The sequence below is a fragment of the Cyprinodon tularosa genome, unplaced genomic scaffold (assembly GCF_016077235.1).
Source record: "Cyprinodon tularosa strain WSP-4 unplaced genomic scaffold, ASM1607723v1 ctg50, whole genome shotgun sequence".
Lineage (NCBI taxonomy): Eukaryota > Metazoa > Chordata > Actinopteri > Cyprinodontiformes > Cyprinodontidae > Cyprinodon > Cyprinodon tularosa.
In genome coordinates, this window is record NW_024039230.1 from 1,540,979 (window position 1) to 1,558,044 (window position 17,066).

The 17,066-nt window shown below is 40.0% G+C and overlaps 2 protein-coding genes across 2 annotated transcripts; one reads left to right on the forward strand and one right to left on the reverse strand.

The window, feature by feature from the left end:
* The first annotated feature begins 8,912 nt into the window (after positions 1-8,912).
* LOC119795148 lies at positions 8,913-10,960 on the forward strand. The gene is made up of 2 exons (XM_038302994.1): positions 8,913-9,332; positions 9,884-10,960. The coding sequence occupies exons 1-2, from the start codon at positions 9,000-9,002 to the stop codon at positions 10,958-10,960; spliced, it is 1,410 nt and encodes a 469-aa protein (XP_038158922.1). The 5' UTR covers positions 8,913-8,999.
* A 100-nt stretch (positions 10,961-11,060) lies between these two features.
* On the reverse strand, positions 11,061-14,128 carry LOC119795149. The gene is made up of 3 exons (XM_038302995.1): positions 13,801-14,128; positions 12,428-13,583; positions 11,061-11,205 (listed from the first exon to the last, which is right to left on the reverse strand). The coding sequence occupies exons 1-3, from the start codon at positions 13,988-13,990 to the stop codon at positions 11,061-11,063; spliced, it is 1,491 nt and encodes a 496-aa protein (XP_038158923.1). The 5' UTR covers positions 13,991-14,128.
* Positions 14,129-17,066: the final 2,938 nt, after the last annotated feature.

Below are 17,066 nucleotides of genomic sequence, written 5' to 3' on the forward strand. Positions count from 1 at the left end.
CGACTCTCTCATTTGGTTTAATAAAATCTCCAGGCTTATTTGAACTGCAGTCATTACAGCAAATAATTGCCTCACATTAGTTTCTGGCCAGGTCTTAGCCTCAGGGATAAAAAAGGCTATTGCTATATAAAGGTTCTGCTTGATGTCTTTTTTTTTCTCTAACCTTTACTCCCAAGTCGTTCATATTTCTAAAATGAAAATTACATTTGAATCTAGATTTGGCTTTCTTTATCCAAACTAATGTTGTTATTACATATTATTTGGATGTGGAGTCATCTGTTTTCACTTATTTTTTGTCTATGTGCTGTCAAGACAGATTTCAGCGGGGACTGCCAATTATAATATTTAACTGTCATTTAAACCAAATTGTAAATCCGAATCAGCAGGCTGAAAATTCTCTGAAGAAATGGCCTGACAGAAGGGAACATATTTCATCTTAAATTTGAATTCTGGCACCAGCTGCAGGTGATGCTGGAAATGTGTGCTGAACCCAGACTGTATAAATCTCTCATAAAAGAGCAATAAAACAATAAAATGTCCTGTTATATTTCTGCAAATATACCGTGTAAAAGAGGCAATGCCTCTTTCTAAAGTAGTTATTTACATTTACAGTTCATTTATAATATGCATTAGAAATAAAATAAATATTATCTTATTAACTATGTTGATTAAATTAAAAAAGAGATCTTTAGAGCTATAGAAGGCCAAAAAGTGAATAGAAAACAATATATAATTACTTAAATAATTAAGTAAGATTTGTTTATACCTTACCATTTGTGGGCAGTAGCCACAAAGTGCATCTCAGTCATATTACAGCTAGAAGAACATTTGAAAATCCAACAATTTAGAGCCAGTTATAGCAGACCAGACACCCATGAAGGTTAAGTTCTTAAAAAAGAATGTCTTAAAATGCTTTTCAAAAGCATTGGCAGAGTCAAGCAATGAGAATTATTAGGATCATAATATCATTCTGGAGTCATTGTCCAACAGCCGTAAAGGACCTGTCTGTTTGGGCCCTAAGCAGGTTCAAGGGACCATCAATGGAACCTGCTCTGAGGTGCTGGATTTTAACAGACTGCCTTACATGGAGCGTAAGTCAGTCTGGTATATATGCTCTGGTCTAAAACGGACCGGACCAATCACAGCGTTGGAAGCGGGCTCATAATGCAACTGTGCATTTCTGTAATCATAACAGTCAAGCTGTAGCAAAGCACTTTTTTATTGATGATCTCTATTGTATACCAAAAGGGCTGTTTAAATAGTTAAATAGCTTTTCCTTTTATAATAAGATGTTTTAGCATCACAAACTATTTTTAAGTGATATCTTTTATATCTATTATTATTTGTATCTATTTTAATCATTGTTTATTTCAATTTCTGTAATGGATATCATGGCTCCTCACTGCTTGATCAAAGACCCCAAATACTAGGTGTCACTACGCCTAATTTGGTAATTGATGCTTTATTCAGTGTTTTCCTAGCCTGGGTGCCAGTCAGAACTTAGCCCCGCCCACAAGGTTTGAGTTCGGGGAAGTTCGGTCTGGCTCTGCTCCATAGTAGCGCGAGTATTATCGCCCACTGTCAGGCGATCCAATCAAATTGTCAGGGCGGACTTTATACGATGATGGACAGATGATCAAGAGTAACGTAATCAACCACGTGACCAAAGCGCGCTTGGGTGACAACAATAATGGCTGCCGCTTGAGAGTTTGGGTGAATAGATTCTGCTATTAGGTCTGTTCTAGAAGATATCGACAGCAAATTAATTTTAAAAGAGGAACAGAGAAACGCGATCAAGTCTCATCTTCTTATTCTAGGCGTGAAACTGCACGCTTTGATTTTTGTGGACAACAACTATGCCTCGCTTAACATACGTCACGCACTCCGTTGCTCTTATTGGTTGTAGGTCTATCCAATTGAGTGCAGAGGCATTTTTTTTCCTGGTTCGTTCGAAACACGCCCCATAATCACAGCTCTATGGAGCAGCATCAGACTCATATTCTGACTAGAATTGAGTCGGACTACGTCAGGCTAGTGTTTTCCAGCCAGGGGTATGCATACCCCAAGTGGCCCAGGAGTGCATTGCAAGAGGTACATGACAATATTTTATTTATCAGGTAATAAAATGGGACTGGGATCTTTTTTGCTTTCTGATGACCCAATTGAAAAATTGAACAAGCTTTTAACGACCAAAAAGTTTGTTTTTCCTTATATGTTTAAGTTCACCTTTAGCTTTCAGCAAAAAATAAAAAAATTAAATTGTCTAAAGAGCTCTTCTTCATGAAATGTCTTTTTGTTTACACGTGTGCAGACAAAATGACGAAATAAATCTGTCTAAGTCTCTAAGCCTAAGCTTTGACACACATCACAACCAAGCAGAGGAACGTATCTAGAGAATAGCCTGTTATCAGCTGTTTTTCACACTAGGCTATCAGCGCTCATCAAAGCAGCTCAGGTGTTTTGATGAAAACAAAGTAACACTAATTAAGTCACTTAGACTATATTTTTTGTTTTTTATTTTGCTCCCAATTCGCCGAGTTTAAATACGATCAGAGGAGCTGCAATTTTAGAAACACAGGTTTATAATATTACTTTATTTTTTATCTATTTTGATTCCTTACTATCTTCCAGGCAACATACACTATATTGCCAAAAGTATTTGCTCACCCATCCAAATTATTGGAATCAGGTGTTCCAATCACTTCCATGGCCACAGGTGTATAAATTCAAGCACCTAGGCATGCAGACTGTTTTTACAAACATTTGTGAAAGAATGGGTCGCTCTCAGGAGCTCAGTGAATTCCAGCGTGGAACTGTGATAGGATGCCACCTGTGCAACAAATCCAGTCGTGAAATTTCCTCGCTCCTAAATATTCCACAGTCAACTGTCAGCTGTATTATAAGAAAATGGAAGTGTTTGGGAACGACAGCAACTCAGCCACGAAGTGGTAGGCCACGTAAACTGACGGAGCGGGGTCAGCGGATGCTGACGCGCATAGTGCGAAGAGGTCGCCAACTTTCTGCAGAGTCAATCACTACAGACCTCCAAACTTCATGTGGCCTTCAGATTAGCTCAAGAACAGTGCGCAGAGAGCTTCATGGAATGGGTTTCCATGGTCGAGCAGCTGCATCCAAGCCATACATCACCAAGTGCAATGCAAAGCGTCGGATGCGGTGGTGTAAAGCACGCCGCCACTGGACTCTAGAGCAGTGGAGACGCGTTCTCTGGAGTGACGAATCGCGCTTCTCCATCTGGCAATCTGATGGACGGGTCTGGGTTTGGCGGTTGCCAGGAGAACGGTACTTGTCTGACTGCATTGTGCCAAGTGTAAAGTTTGGTGGAGGGGGGATTATGGTGTGGGGTTGTTTTTCAGGAGCTGGGCTTGGCCCCTTAGTTCCAGTGAAAGGAACTCTGAATGCTTCAGCATACCAAGACATTTTGGACAATTCCATGCTCCCAACTTTGTGGGAACAGTTTGGAGCTGGCCCCTTCCTCTTCCAACATGACTGTGCACCAGTGCACAAAGCAAGGTCCATAAAGACATGGATGATAGAGTCTGGTGTGGATGAACTTGACTGGCCTGCACAGAGTCCTGACCTCAACCCGATAGAACACCTTTGGGATGAATTAGAGCGGAGACTGAGAGCCAGGCCTTCTCGTCCAACATCAGTGTGCGACCTCACAAATGCGCTTCTGGAAGAATGGTCAAAAATTCCCATAAACACACTCCTAAACCTTGTGGACAGCCTTCCCAGAAGAGTTGAAGCTGTTCTAGCTGCAAAGGGTGGACCGACGTCATATTGAACCCTATGGATTAGGAACGGGATGTCACTTAAGCTCATATGTGAGTCAAGGCAGGTGAGCAAATACTTTTGGCAATATAGTGTATGTATGTTTTTAATTTAGATGGAAAGCATCAAATTATCAAAATTAAATGCTCAAACAAAAGCTTAAGTAAAATAGTCTTTATTTCAGGTATCGTACGTTCCACTTTGGACAATAAATACTACAATAATAATACAATAATACTACAATACTATGATAATCAGTACTCATTGGGAGACAAAATGCTCAAACGGGTACACAAGCCATAAAGGTTGGGAAACACTGCTCTATATCACCAAAGGAATTGCCTCCAATAGGAATCATTCTCCAGCTTTAGAAAAACTTTACTCACACTTCAATGTGTCTCTTCTCCTGAAGTTGAGTTTCTTGGTCAGCAATCTATTCCTGAGCAAAGCTGAAGCATTTTTTAGACTAATAAGACCCTGACATCTAATTAGTTGATCAACTAAATGTGACTACCGCACTGTAAATTAATTCAATCCATGCATTGCTGCAGTACACACTCATATTATAAGTTTTAAAAAGCTGTGAAATAGTTGCAAATGAAAAGTGACAAATGAAATATAACTAATAACGTATCCAGTTTAGGTTAAAAAACAAACAAACTAACTGTTTAATTTAATGATTTATTGATTTATTTAATTGAGGCACTTTCAAACCATCAAAAAGGGTCAATGTGGCCTTTATTTTGGCATTTATAAACTGACAATTAAAAGTTCAAGCTGAATCTACATTGTCTAGTACACAGAGGTCATATATTCAATAAGGCAATCTAATCTTCACTCTTTAATTACAGTCATCACTGTATTTGTTTAACCAAACAAGGTCACAATAATTGATTAGATAAAGAATCAATGGCAAAAGCAAAAATCTCATTACAGAAGCAGTGGTATGGACACTTGCACTCCTGCTTAGGTAAGACAGTTCATCTCAATGTCGCTGATGGCAAAGCAGGCAGGAACTTATTTGTTCTGAGGTGATTTTTGATTTGTACATGTCAAAAACTAATGGTGACCTTGCACTGGTGGCTGTGCCAATAAAGGAGTTGGATTCTAATTACCTTTGTCAGTGAAGTGCACTTGGGACAATGCATAATCAGATAGAAATAATGGAGTCAATAATTTGTATTTACTCGGAAACTTGGACAATGTCATTTCTCCCAATTAGAGCAATCATCCATGCATTAAATTAGTTTTTTCTCTCTTGCTCACCAGAAAACTAATTAGGGGTAATTGTTAAGAAATCAATCAATCAGCAGAATGAACTTCCAATGAGGCATGGTCAAAGCTGAAGAAATCTGTGACACAGATGGCTTGGATGAAACCCTAATCTCAGGGGACTTGGTTTAACACACCTAAAAAGCAGCAAAGGAGTGCTTAGCTGAACTGACTCACAGTATATACCATCGCAGATTCAGGGATTGATGCAATAAATTGAATGATTTGTTTTAATCTCAGTTAATCTGCCAGTTTAAACCCTGCCGACTACAACACTGGGCCCCTGAGCAAGACCGTTAGCCTGAGTTTGCTTCCTGGGTGCTGCATGCTGCCCACTCTTCAGAAATACAAAATATAATAAACTCCTCACAATAACAAGCAAAATAGATTGGCCTTATCCTGTTAAATGTATTATTAACTTGTGTGTTTTGCTTTGTTGCTATTCAAACTACTTACTGGATGATTTGCAATAAATCAATAGCATAATTGAAGATGGAAATGAAAATAATATATTTCAATAGGTTTTACTTTATTTCAACTAAAATTATCAAATTAAAATCACAAACAGTAGGATTTATTTGTTCCATGTCTCAAAGTCAACACTGAACAATAGAATAGTATAGTATAGAATAGAATAGAATAGAATAGAATAGAATAGAATAGAATAGAATAGAATAGAATGGGAAATCCATTTATTGTCCCACAATGGGGAATTTGTGGCGTTACAGCAAAAGTGGTCACAAAAAAAGTGGACCTTAAAAAAAGTGTATAAAATTAGCACAATAAGTGACAGATAAAAAAATAATAATAATAATAAAATACTATGCTGTACAGTGTTTTTACAATATAAATATTTTGCATCTGGAGAATAAATAATCAATATACATTTTTACAGTAATGGATATGTGAAAAATATTAACACCAGAACAAGAACAATTCACTGCAGTCACAGCTCCAGCTTCTTTGAGGTTGCACAGTACCAGTTTTGAATGTCTAGTAAATATATACTTCAAACAAACAAACAAACAAACAAAAGATAATCAGGGTCAGTCAAACTGGATGGAGAATATTTATGACCAGCCATTTTTAAAGTGTAACTAACCCAGGTATCAAAGTACTACCCCATCCCCAAAACGACTTTTTAAAAATGCAGCCAAAATGGGGAGTGCAAAGAGACACTAGGGCACAGCCAAATGTAATAACGAATAAAGAGGGTTAGGACAGGAGAATTGGACATTGAATTGGATATTGCTAAATATTCTGAATGATGTACCTACAATATGCTGACAAATAGGTTATAAAATGCTCTCCAGAAAAACACTGTCTGTCAGTGCTCACAATGCCATTCCAACACCTGACACATCACAGAGCGAGATAGGCTTATGGAGCAATTCATTTGTACTGAATTTAGAACACATAGAACAGTCATTGCTATGGTTATAGCAGCGGCTGTAGTGGAGAACAAAAATACAATAGCGAAAAAAAGCATGAAACCAAAGTTCTGTTGACCCAGTGATTATATCACTTCAACTTATCTGTTCCCACAGCACTACCCCCCAATACCATACCCTACCTACTGTACCTTGCAAGGAAGATAAATTGTAGTGAAATTTGTCAATTCATATATTCCTGAAAATACATCTTATCAGAAGCTAATAGATGTGTTAGCCTCAATACAGCAATTTTTTGGAAATGCATTGATGTGTATGATGCCAACCATAAGCAGCAGGCTGAAGCAAAACGCACACCAGTTTTATCTAGAATACCCTCCATTTCTTTTTGAAAAACAAGCACAAGGATGCGATTTGTGCCTTGAATGATTGGAAAGATGGTTGCTTGTCCCTTCCAGTTGGATTTAATGAGAGTTTGATTTATCAGTTGTCACAGATTCTTGATTTTTTTTTTTTTTTTTTGCACTGCCACTTGTTTGTTTTAGTAAGTAAAGATGCTATGAACCCAACCATTGTCTTGTAGTTCAGTATTTCTTTTTTCATATTTATTGTGTACCTCCGACTTTCAGTACAAGACCGAGTCCTGTCATCTGCTAAAATAATCTGCAGTTATTGGGTGCATCAGAGATAGACAACAAGCTGAGTACAGGGAGCTGGTGGTGTGAAAGCGGGTATTTTATCATTAATGGGAACAAAACAGGAGAGATGTTTGTAGATTTTAGATTAAAAAGGGAACAATTACAAGTATGGGAGAAGAAAAGGAGGAGTATAAATATCGCTGTGTGCCCCTGGACAACATACTTAACTAAAAACATAGCTCTAATCTGTTAGGAAGAGAGGACAAACAGGAAGCATAAGTCCTTCAGTGTTTTCAGTAAAAAGCTCTGTATCTTTATTGAATCTTTTGTGGAGAGTGGGTTCTTCTCTGCACATATTTGCTGGGGTAACATCATTAGAACAACTAACCTAAGCAGGCTAAACATGGTAGTAAAGAAAGTTGTCTCTTTTGTAGGGACTCCTCTAGAACTTCTGGAGATGAATCAACAAAAAAAAAATCTTCATAAAGGAAAGGCAAGGCAAGGCAAGGCAAGTTTATTTGTATAGCCCATTTCATGTACAGAACAATTCAAAGTGCTTTACATAAAACATTATAAGCAAAAGGGAAAGAAAACAATTAAAAACAATTAAAATTGTGATTCAAAATTAAAAGCAAAAACTGTTTGGAAAGCTCTGAGCATTCTTATCAGAAGACTGTTAAAGGAGAATTCCGGTTTTTAACACTTTTAGCCCATTTTCTGTAGTGTCCAGGATGAAATCGAATGATCGACACCAAAAGTTTGACAATTGCTCCTGTCTCTGCTTTTTGGCTCATGCAGAATCCCCCCCTGGCTGCTTTAGAATGGCTTCCATTGTGCATGTCCGATAATGTCCTTAAAACAACCTTAAACGTTCTTTTTTTAAAATATGCTACTCACCAGGTCGTCAGCGCTGTTCAATGACGTTCCAAAAAAAGTTTCGTAAAGAAAAAACGTTCCTGTAGTGTTTTATTTAGCATTTTGTAAATCCCATTGAGTTCTGTTGGAATAGTCAATATTCCCCTGCCACCGGAAACGGAAATGGGGCCTGTTTACACAGTTGTAGTCTTTTCGCTTCACTCTGTGTACTCCGACGTCGAGAATCAAGAATCCACCTTTCGTATTCCATTTTCAGAGTTTTTTAAAGTGTTTAACAGAGACGTTAGCACCTCGACGTCGGAGTACACAGAGTGAAGCGAAAAGACTACAACTGTGTAAACAGGCCCCATTTCCGTTTCCGGTGGCAGGGGAATATTGACTATTCCAACAGAACTCAATGGGATTTACAAAATGCTAAATAAAACACTACAGGAACGTTTTTTCTTTACGAAACTTTTTTTGGAACGTCATTGAACAGCGCTGACGACCCGGTGAGTAGCATATTTAAAAAAAAAGAACGTTTAAGGTTGTTTTAAGGACATTATCGGACATGCACAATGGAAGCCATTCTAAAGCAGCCAGGGGGGGATTCTGCATGAGCCAAAAAGCAGAGACAGGACCAATTGTCAAAATTTTGGTGTCGATCATTCGATTTCATAGCCTGGGTGCCAGTCAGAACTTAGCCCCGCCCACAAGGTTTGAGTTCGGGGAAGTTCGGTCTGGCTCTGCTCCATAGTAGCGCGAGTATTAATGCCCACTGTCAGGCGATCCAATCAAATTGTCAGGGCGGACACGATGATGGACAGATGATCAAGAGTAACGTAATCAACCACGTGACCAAAGCGCGCTAGGGTGACAACAATAATGGCTGCCGCTGGAGAGTTTGGGTGAGTAGATTCTGCTATCGGTCTCCGTCAGTCACGTGACATTTGTTGCTAAGACGCCATTTTGAGTGGAGAAGGCGTAGTGTAAACAGCCGCAGCACAGCCAAACAAAAGGACTAAAGGATTGAGTTTTTTTCGCCGACTACATGGAAAAAAGTAAGCAGAATGCGAAACTACCGTACCGGGAAAAACTTAACAACGAGGCCAGGGACCGTTACTTGGCCAAACTGTCGGATATTAACGGCATAGATCCCTATGATCTCCGGAGCAAAGACTGGAGCTCCGACGTCTCTTCACTGCCTCCGACCTCATCAGTGGACATAACCACTTACCTAGTGTTTGGCGTCAGTGCCTACACGTGCGAGGAATTCAAGGCATATAAATCACTGGAAGCACACGGACAGTTCACAAATGGCTGGGTTCAGGATCTGTTTTCCTACCGACCACAGATGTGCAACAACACAGTTGTTACTGCAAAGGTAACCTCCCTCAGCGCTTCTCAAGCAAGCTCCTAAATGATGCTCAGTAATCAAAATATTTTTTTTTTTTATGCCCACGTTTACATAGCAGCCTGTCCAAGATAAGTCTGTACAGTTAACATAAGCCTGAAAACAGGGGCGGATTTAGAAAAATGGGGGCCCTAGGCAAAGACAGGCAGGGGGCCCTATGAATGTGGTCGCCAAAGTCTCCAGTAGCAGAAAAATTTTGCAAGATTTGGCGCTAGGCCCTTTCTTGATATTAAAGTGCTAGAAGAGCCTGTAAAGTCGCTCAAGTACAAAACCGCTCATTGTATCATTTTTTTTCAAATGGTTTGCTGCTGTCCTTTTAGCGAAAGCATTTATATCAAAAACATAATTAAAGTGCACAAGTCAGGAATAGCTGTATTAAACATACATCTTATGGGGGCCCCAGGAACTTGGGGCCCTAGGCACCTGCCTAGTATTGCCTAATGCTAAATCCCCCCCTGCCTGAACATATGTAAGACTCCCATCCCACTAAAACGTTTGTATCTGTGTTATGTTCCTTGTAGGTCATGCACTCCCAAAGACTAAACGACACACCACTGAAACCCTGGGCCATCATTGACCGATCAGGAGCCATATCATCTGCTCACTGTACATGTATGGCTGGGATAGCAGAGACCTGTACGCATGTAGCTGCCATGCTGTTCAAGTTGGAGGCCACTATCAGATGCAGGGAGAAAACAACTGTTACAGGAGAGCCTGCATACTGGATGATACCGAACAACATAAACAAAGTGGGAGCGGAGGTGGGACACAAGATCGATTTTACATCATCAAAAGCTAAACGGAAAAGCCTAGACCAACTCTTGGATGGTCAGGCCGAACACATGCCAGCGCTCAGAACTGTCACAAGCACCTGCACAGGCAACACCAGCACACAGGACCAGTGGAGCGCATATCTTTGTGAACTGCAGAAAGCCTCACCTAAAGCTGCTGTTTTGTCTTGTGTACCAGGATTTTGTGATTCATTTGCAGACACATTACAGCCATGTCCTGCACCAGATTCATTGTCCCGACTGCGTGATAAAAAAATGGATTGCAGTGATTTGTCTGCGTTACGGTTGCACTGCAAAACTTTGTTAAAAAAGGCAGACATTTCACAGGACCAGGCCCACTACATAGAATTGCATAGTAGATCACAGCACAGATCCTCAACATGGTATCGGTTTCGCACAGGAAGGGTAACAGCATCAACCATGCACGCAGTCTTTCGGTCAGATTTGGACAACCCTGCAGTTTCAACCGTCAAAGCAGTATGTGGCACAAACAGCGGTGCAACCAATCATTGTGCTGCCACTGTATGGGGGAGACAAAATGAACAGAGAGGGCAAACACAGTACAAACAGAAAATGGAAAACCAACACTGTGACTTTGAGCTAAGCCAGTCTGGGTTCATTATCAACCCCAAGTTTCCCCAGGTTGGAGCATCACCTGATGCAATTGTACTGTGCACCTGCTGCGGAAAAGGCTGTGTCGAGATAAAGTGCCCATTCAAGTACCGAGACAATACCATTCTGGAGGCATGCAGGAGTGGTGATAAAAATTTCTGTTTGGAAATGGTGGATGGTAAAGCTGCAGCTTAAGAAGGAGCATCCATACTACAAACAAGTGCAGACCCAAATTTTTGTTGCTAATGCAGCATATTGTGACTTTGTAGTGTGGACCCTGAAAGACATTGTCGTGTTACGTGTGGCACCTGACCCCAAGCTGTGGAATGCACTCCTTGAAAAGGCACAGCAGTTCTTTGAGCGTGTGTGTCTCCCTGAACTGGTCAGCCACTTCTTCACACGTGATGCACAACGAGCACCGCTGACAGACAGCTCTGATCCTGTAAGGAAAAGACCTTGCAAGGCTGCAAAACCTCTGGCTGAAAAAGCAAACAACATTGTAGCAGCTGACAAGCTATGGTGTTTGTGCCATGGACCGGAGGCCAAAGATGACATGGTGGCCTGTGACAATGAAAACTGCCCCATCGTTTGGTTTCATTTGAGTTGTGTTGGCCTACACCTCAAAGATGCTCAGTCTGATTTTTGGCTTTGCCCTCAGTGCTCGAATTCAAAAACTTAAACTGTCTTTGTTAATTTAAATGTGTTTTGCAGTGATGTTTGTGTGTTTACATATGTTACCAGTATGTTAAGCTATTGCTTGTGTTTACTTTTGCACTGATCACTTGACACTGGAAGTGCTCAAATTTAAAAACTTAAACTGTTTTTTTTTAAGTGTGTTTTACAGTGATTTTTTTGTGTTTACATATGTTACCAGTATGTTAAGCTATTGCTTGTGTTTACTTTTGCACTAATCACTTGACACTGGAAGTGCTCAAATTTAAAAACTTAAACTGTTTTTTTTTGTTTTTTTTGCAGTGTTGTTTGTGTTCACCAGACAAATGTAGCTGAGCACCTCATACTACTACCTCTTCACTTTACATATGTTACCAGTATGTTAAGCTATTCCTTGTGTTTACCTTTTGCACTGATCACTTGACAGTTAAATGCACACATAAAAACAGTTCAACTTAATATTTTTCTCAATGACCCATGTTCTTTATGCTACCAAAAAAAAAGGAATTTTTAGAAGGTTTTAGAAGACTTTTATTATTCTAAAAAGAATGTTTACAAGTTTTCAGTGTTTGACAATTTTTTATGATGCTACAAAAGAATGTTTACAGGTTGATATTTGCAGGTTGTGGGGATATTTCTATTATGCTAATGTTTACAAGTTTTGTTGAAAAAAGTTTATTGTGCTAAAAAAGAAAGTTTACAGTGTGTACAAGCCTTCCTTATGCACAAGTAAAAAAATCGAAATGCATTTACATCTTGGGTGATTTCTGTATCTACACCACAGTTGGACAATGATTTGTCAGGGCACAGCACACAGTGACGACCTTATCCAAGAATGTGACCTCTTCTCCAGCACAGGGTAAAACCATTGAAATAGGAATAGTTCCATTTAAGATTTTGTACTTTTGACATACATTTCCAATCACCCGTTCAACATGGATTCTCAAATGTGCTATTTTCCTAGTTTCCTCCACATCTCTAGCTGCTAACTGACAGTGGCCTTTGGTGAATGCTGGGAGTTTAACTTCAGCACACAGCATGCCCACACACTCCTGTATGTCAAAACCTCTGTCAGCCAAGACCAGGTCCCCAGGCAACAAATTGTCAAGGAAGCCACTGTTCAGCGTGATGTGTTTGTCGCTTGTACGACCTCCCCAGCCTTTGGACAAAAAACAAATGGCTCCTTTGGGTGTCACACCTATTAAATATTTCATGGTGTGATTGTGCTTGTAGCTGGAGAACATTTGGGCACGCGCTTTTAGGTTTGATGGTTTTTCTGTAAATATCTCAAAGCAGTCAATAATCACTGCTACTCTGTTTCCAAAGGCCTCCTTGAACTGATGTGGCATTACTTTGCGGAGAGTGTCTCTGTCTGGCCATATAATAGCACACCTCAAATTTGCATAAAGACATGAAACCATATCATGAAATGTTCTTTGTGCAGTCCTAGGAGAAATATGAAACAGATAAGCAAGGTGCTGCAGAGGCAAATCCAATCTTAAGCGCATGAGTGTGAATAGGAGCATCTGAAAAGGAGTAAGACATTTCTTTTGATATGACATGAGTGGCAATAAAAAATTAAAGACCGCCAGGAAGGTTGCAAGGTTTGGCAGACCAGTGTAATACTTTACTTTTTCATCATCAGCTCCAAAGAAACTATCGGATATCATGTTCTCATTAAGTTTGCGTCGCAGTTCTATATTCTCTTCTGTCAGGCGGTTGACCTCTGCACGCCTGAGCACACACAGGTCACATTCAGGCTGAGTCACAGTTTCAGTGGGGTTCTGCACCTCCTTGTTTGTGATCAGCTGAGGGTTTTCTTCTCCAATCGCCTGCTGAGGGTGTTCTTGGTTTTCTTCTCCATCCTCTCTGATCTCCTGCTGAGGGTTTTTTTCTCCATCCTTTCCAACCTCCAGCTGACCATTTCCTTCTTCAGCATCACATGTCTCCTCGGTCTGTAGCCCGTCAGTGTTTACATCCTGGTGTATGCCTGTCTCTGCTGACTGAAGGGTCTGTTTCCGTGTCTGCTCCCGTGCCCTTCGTCTGGCAGAGCGACCAGGGTCTGTTGGTTTGATAAACGTGTGTCCAAGATGTAAGGATGGGGCCCAGTCTGGGTCACTCTCCATCATCTCATAAGCTGGCTCACCTGAAACCACATGTTAGGTTTGATTTAGAAAGCAAGTTCATACTGGATAAGGCTATGTCTTATATCAAATTAATTAATTAATTTAATATGGGTGTTTAAATTTGTTTTTGAAATAATAAAAAATAATAAGTTAGAATAATGGTGATTATGAATAATAATAAAACACAAATAATGCATTTTCTGACGTTTTTTAAGTAATATTAAAAGTTTATGTTACCTTTATGAAAGTGCCGAGAACAAACACACATGTGGGGGAATGTTTTGTTGAAAATGAGATCCTTTCTCCTCACTGCTGAAAGCCAGGCCATGCGACGTCTCTTTGTTATTTCCTCCAATTGAGGTCCGTGTGATCGTTTCCAGGTTGGAAAACGGAAAAAAACGGATTCCTTCGTCCCCCGATCTGCCATGCCGGGACTGGCAGCCTCTCACACAACACGATCGGGCCATTTCAGGTTAATAATTGTGCCGAAAGAACAGCCGCGTGTGGGTTAACTCGACTTTCCGCCTAATATGGTGGTTTTCCCACGATGCACCGCGCCCGAGGTAAACAATGACGTCACCTGGCGGAGACCGATTAGGTCTGTTCCAGAAGATATCGACAGAAAATTAATTTTAAAAGAGGAACAGAGAAACGCGATCAAGTCTCATCTTCTTATTCTAGGCGTGCAACTGCACGCTTTGATTTTTGTGGACAACAACTATGCCTCGCTTAACATACGTCACGCACTCCGTTGCTCTTATTGGTTGTAGGTCTATCCAATTGAATGCAGAGGCATTTTTTTCCTGGTTCGTTCGAAACACGCCCCATAATCACAGCTCTATGGAGCAGTATCAGACTCATATTCTGACTAGAATTGAGTCGGACTACGTCAGGCTATCGATTTCATCCTGGACACTACAGAAAATGGGCTAAAAGTGTTAAAAACCGGAATTCTCCTTTAAACCACTAGTGACTTAATTTAAATCCTTCCTGCTTACAGAAGCTATTAACACCTATATTGGCTGATTCAAAAAGAAACCCTGTAAGAGAATTTAATTTCACTTTGGGATGAGTAAAATATTTTTGAATAGAGTTGTTTTGTGTTAAAGAAATTTTACTTATTTAAGTGACATATTCAAGTAAAGAAAATCTTTTAATGTGGACATGATGTATTTTTCCTGTAGTTTTTTTATTTTTTAGGATGTACGTCAAAGTTATTTTAATCTCTAAAATCACATTTTCGCTCATTGTGTGTTTCCTATAGGGGTGCTTGTGGAAAAATCTGAATTTCTAATAGATTATTTTCTTACACTGTTACATGAAGGTCAAATTTAGGGATTTCTGCAACAGATTCTTCAATTCAATTCAGTTTATTTATATAGCGCCAAATTCACAACACATGTCATCTCAAGGCACTTTACAGTTCAACCAGATCATACAGTCAAATTGATACAAAGTTTTCTATCTAAGGAAAACCAGTTGATTGCATTGACTCATTGACTCAAACACAATCCCCCACACTAAGCATGCTTGTAGCGACAGTGGAGAGGAAAAACTCCCTTTTAACAGGAAGAAACCTCCAGCAGAACCAGGCTCAGTGTGAGCGGCCATCTGCCGAGGCCGACTGGGGTTCAAGGAGACAGAAGCAGAGACACAAAAAGCAGCTGTAAAAGGCGGCCCCGTCCAGGAAACACGCAGCCAGGCAGACGAGCTCCAAGGCAGCTCCCATGCCAGAGGACGAAGAGAGCACATCCACTCAGTCACGGTCAGAGAAACAGGACCGCACTGGAAAACAGGCCGATCTCCAACATCTATAAACAAGGGTGTTGATAGAAGCAGCACAGCTGATGTTTCTTTCCAGGATGACGTCACAGCCAAACAGGAACAGACGAGGCAAAGCTACTCTGAGGAAAAGCAGAGAGAGCAGAAGGTTAGAGATTGAACTAACAGATTCTGCAGAATAGGAGAACAGAGAGAGAATGAAGCAGAATTATGAAATGGGGGTCCCTATGTCCTCCAAAAGTCTAAGCCTATAGCAGCATAACTATAGAGATAGCTCAGGATAACCTGAGCCACCCTAACTATAAGCTTTATCAAAAAGGAAAGTTTTAAGCCTAGCCTTAAAAGTAGACAGGGTGTCTGTCTCACGGACTAAAACTGGTAGTTGGTTCCACAGGAGAGGAGCCTGAGAACTAAAAGATCTGCCTCCCATTCTACTTTTAGAAATTCTAGGAACCATTAGTAAACCTGCAGATTGAGAGCGAAGTGCTCTGTTAGGAACATAAGGAACAATCAGATCTCTGATATAAGATGGAGCTTGGCCATTTAAGGCTTTATATGTGAGAAGGAGGATTTTAAATTCTATTCTTGATTTAACAGGAAGCCAATGAAGAGAAGCCAGGATAGGCGAGATATGATCTCTCTTTTTAATTTTCATTAGAACTCTGGCTGCAGCATTTTGGATCAGCTGAAGGCTTTTAACTACAGTTTGTGGACTTCCTGATAGTAAAGAATTACAATAGTCCAGCCTTGAAGTAACAAATGCATGGACTAGTTTCTCAGCATCACCCCTGGACAGGATATTTCTAATTTTTGCAATGTTCCTCAGATGAAAGAAGGAAATTCTAGAAACCTCTTTGATGTGGAATTTAAATGACAGGTCCTGATCAAAAATAACACCAAGATTTTTTACTTTATTATCTGAAATCAGTTTAATCCCATCCAAATGAAGTGACTGGCTAATCAGTTTCTTTTTCAGAGACTCTGGTCCAAAGACTATAACTTCTGTTTTGTCTGCATTCAGGAGCAGAAAGTTAAGAGTCATCCAGGTTTTTATGTCTTCAAGACATGCCTGTAATCTATGTAATGGGTTAGCTTCATCTGGATTTATAGACAGATATAGCTGGGTATCATCAGCGTAACAGTGGAAATTAATCCCATGCTGTCTAATAATTCTACCAATTGGGAGCATGTATAAGGTAAAGAGAATTGGTCCTAGCACTGATCCCTGTGGTACTCCACAGGTAACCTTTGAGCGTGTTGAAGATCTATCATTAACATGAACAAACTGAATTCGATCAGATAGATAAGATTTAACCCAGTCTAGTGCTGCTCCTTTAATTCCAACAAAATATTCAAGTCTTTCTAAAAGAATATTATGGTCAACTGTATCAAATGCAGCACTAAGATCCAACAGGACGAGCACAGATACAAGTCCATTATCTGAGGCCATGAGAATATCATTAGTGACTTTCACCAGAGCTGTTTCAGTGCTATGATGAGCTCTAAAGCCAGACTGAAACTCTTCAAAAAGTTCATTATGGTGGAAGTGATCGCAAACTTGTTTGGCAACTACTTTCTCAAGAATTTTGGATAAGAAAGGAAGATTGGATATAGGTCTATAATTGACCAAGTCATCTGGGTCAAGAGACGGTTTCTTAAGCAGAGGTTTAATTACTGCAACCTTAAAAGCTTTAGGTACATATCCCTGTAACAGAGATAGA

Excerpts from the sequence above, each read along its gene's own strand:
- LOC119795148 (XM_038302994.1), top strand. The coding sequence starts at position 9,000 with ATGGAAAAAAGTAAGCAGAATGCGAAACTACCGTACCGGGAAAAACTT. Across the intron at positions 9,333-9,883 it reads ACACAGTTGTTACTGCAAAG|GTCATGCACTCCCAAAGACT; the intron begins GTAACCTCCCTC and ends TGTTCCTTGTAG.
- LOC119795149 (XM_038302995.1), bottom strand. The coding sequence starts at position 13,990 with ATGGCAGATCGGGGGACGAAGGAATCCGTTTTTTTCCGTTTTCCAACC. Across the intron at positions 13,584-13,800 it reads TTCTCGGCACTTTCATAAAG|GTGAGCCAGCTTATGAGATG; the intron begins GTAACATAAACT and ends ATGTGGTTTCAG. Across the intron at positions 11,206-12,427 it reads TTCACCAAAGGCCACTGTCA|GATCAGAGCTGTCTGTCAGC; the intron begins GTTAGCAGCTAG and ends TTTTCCTTACAG.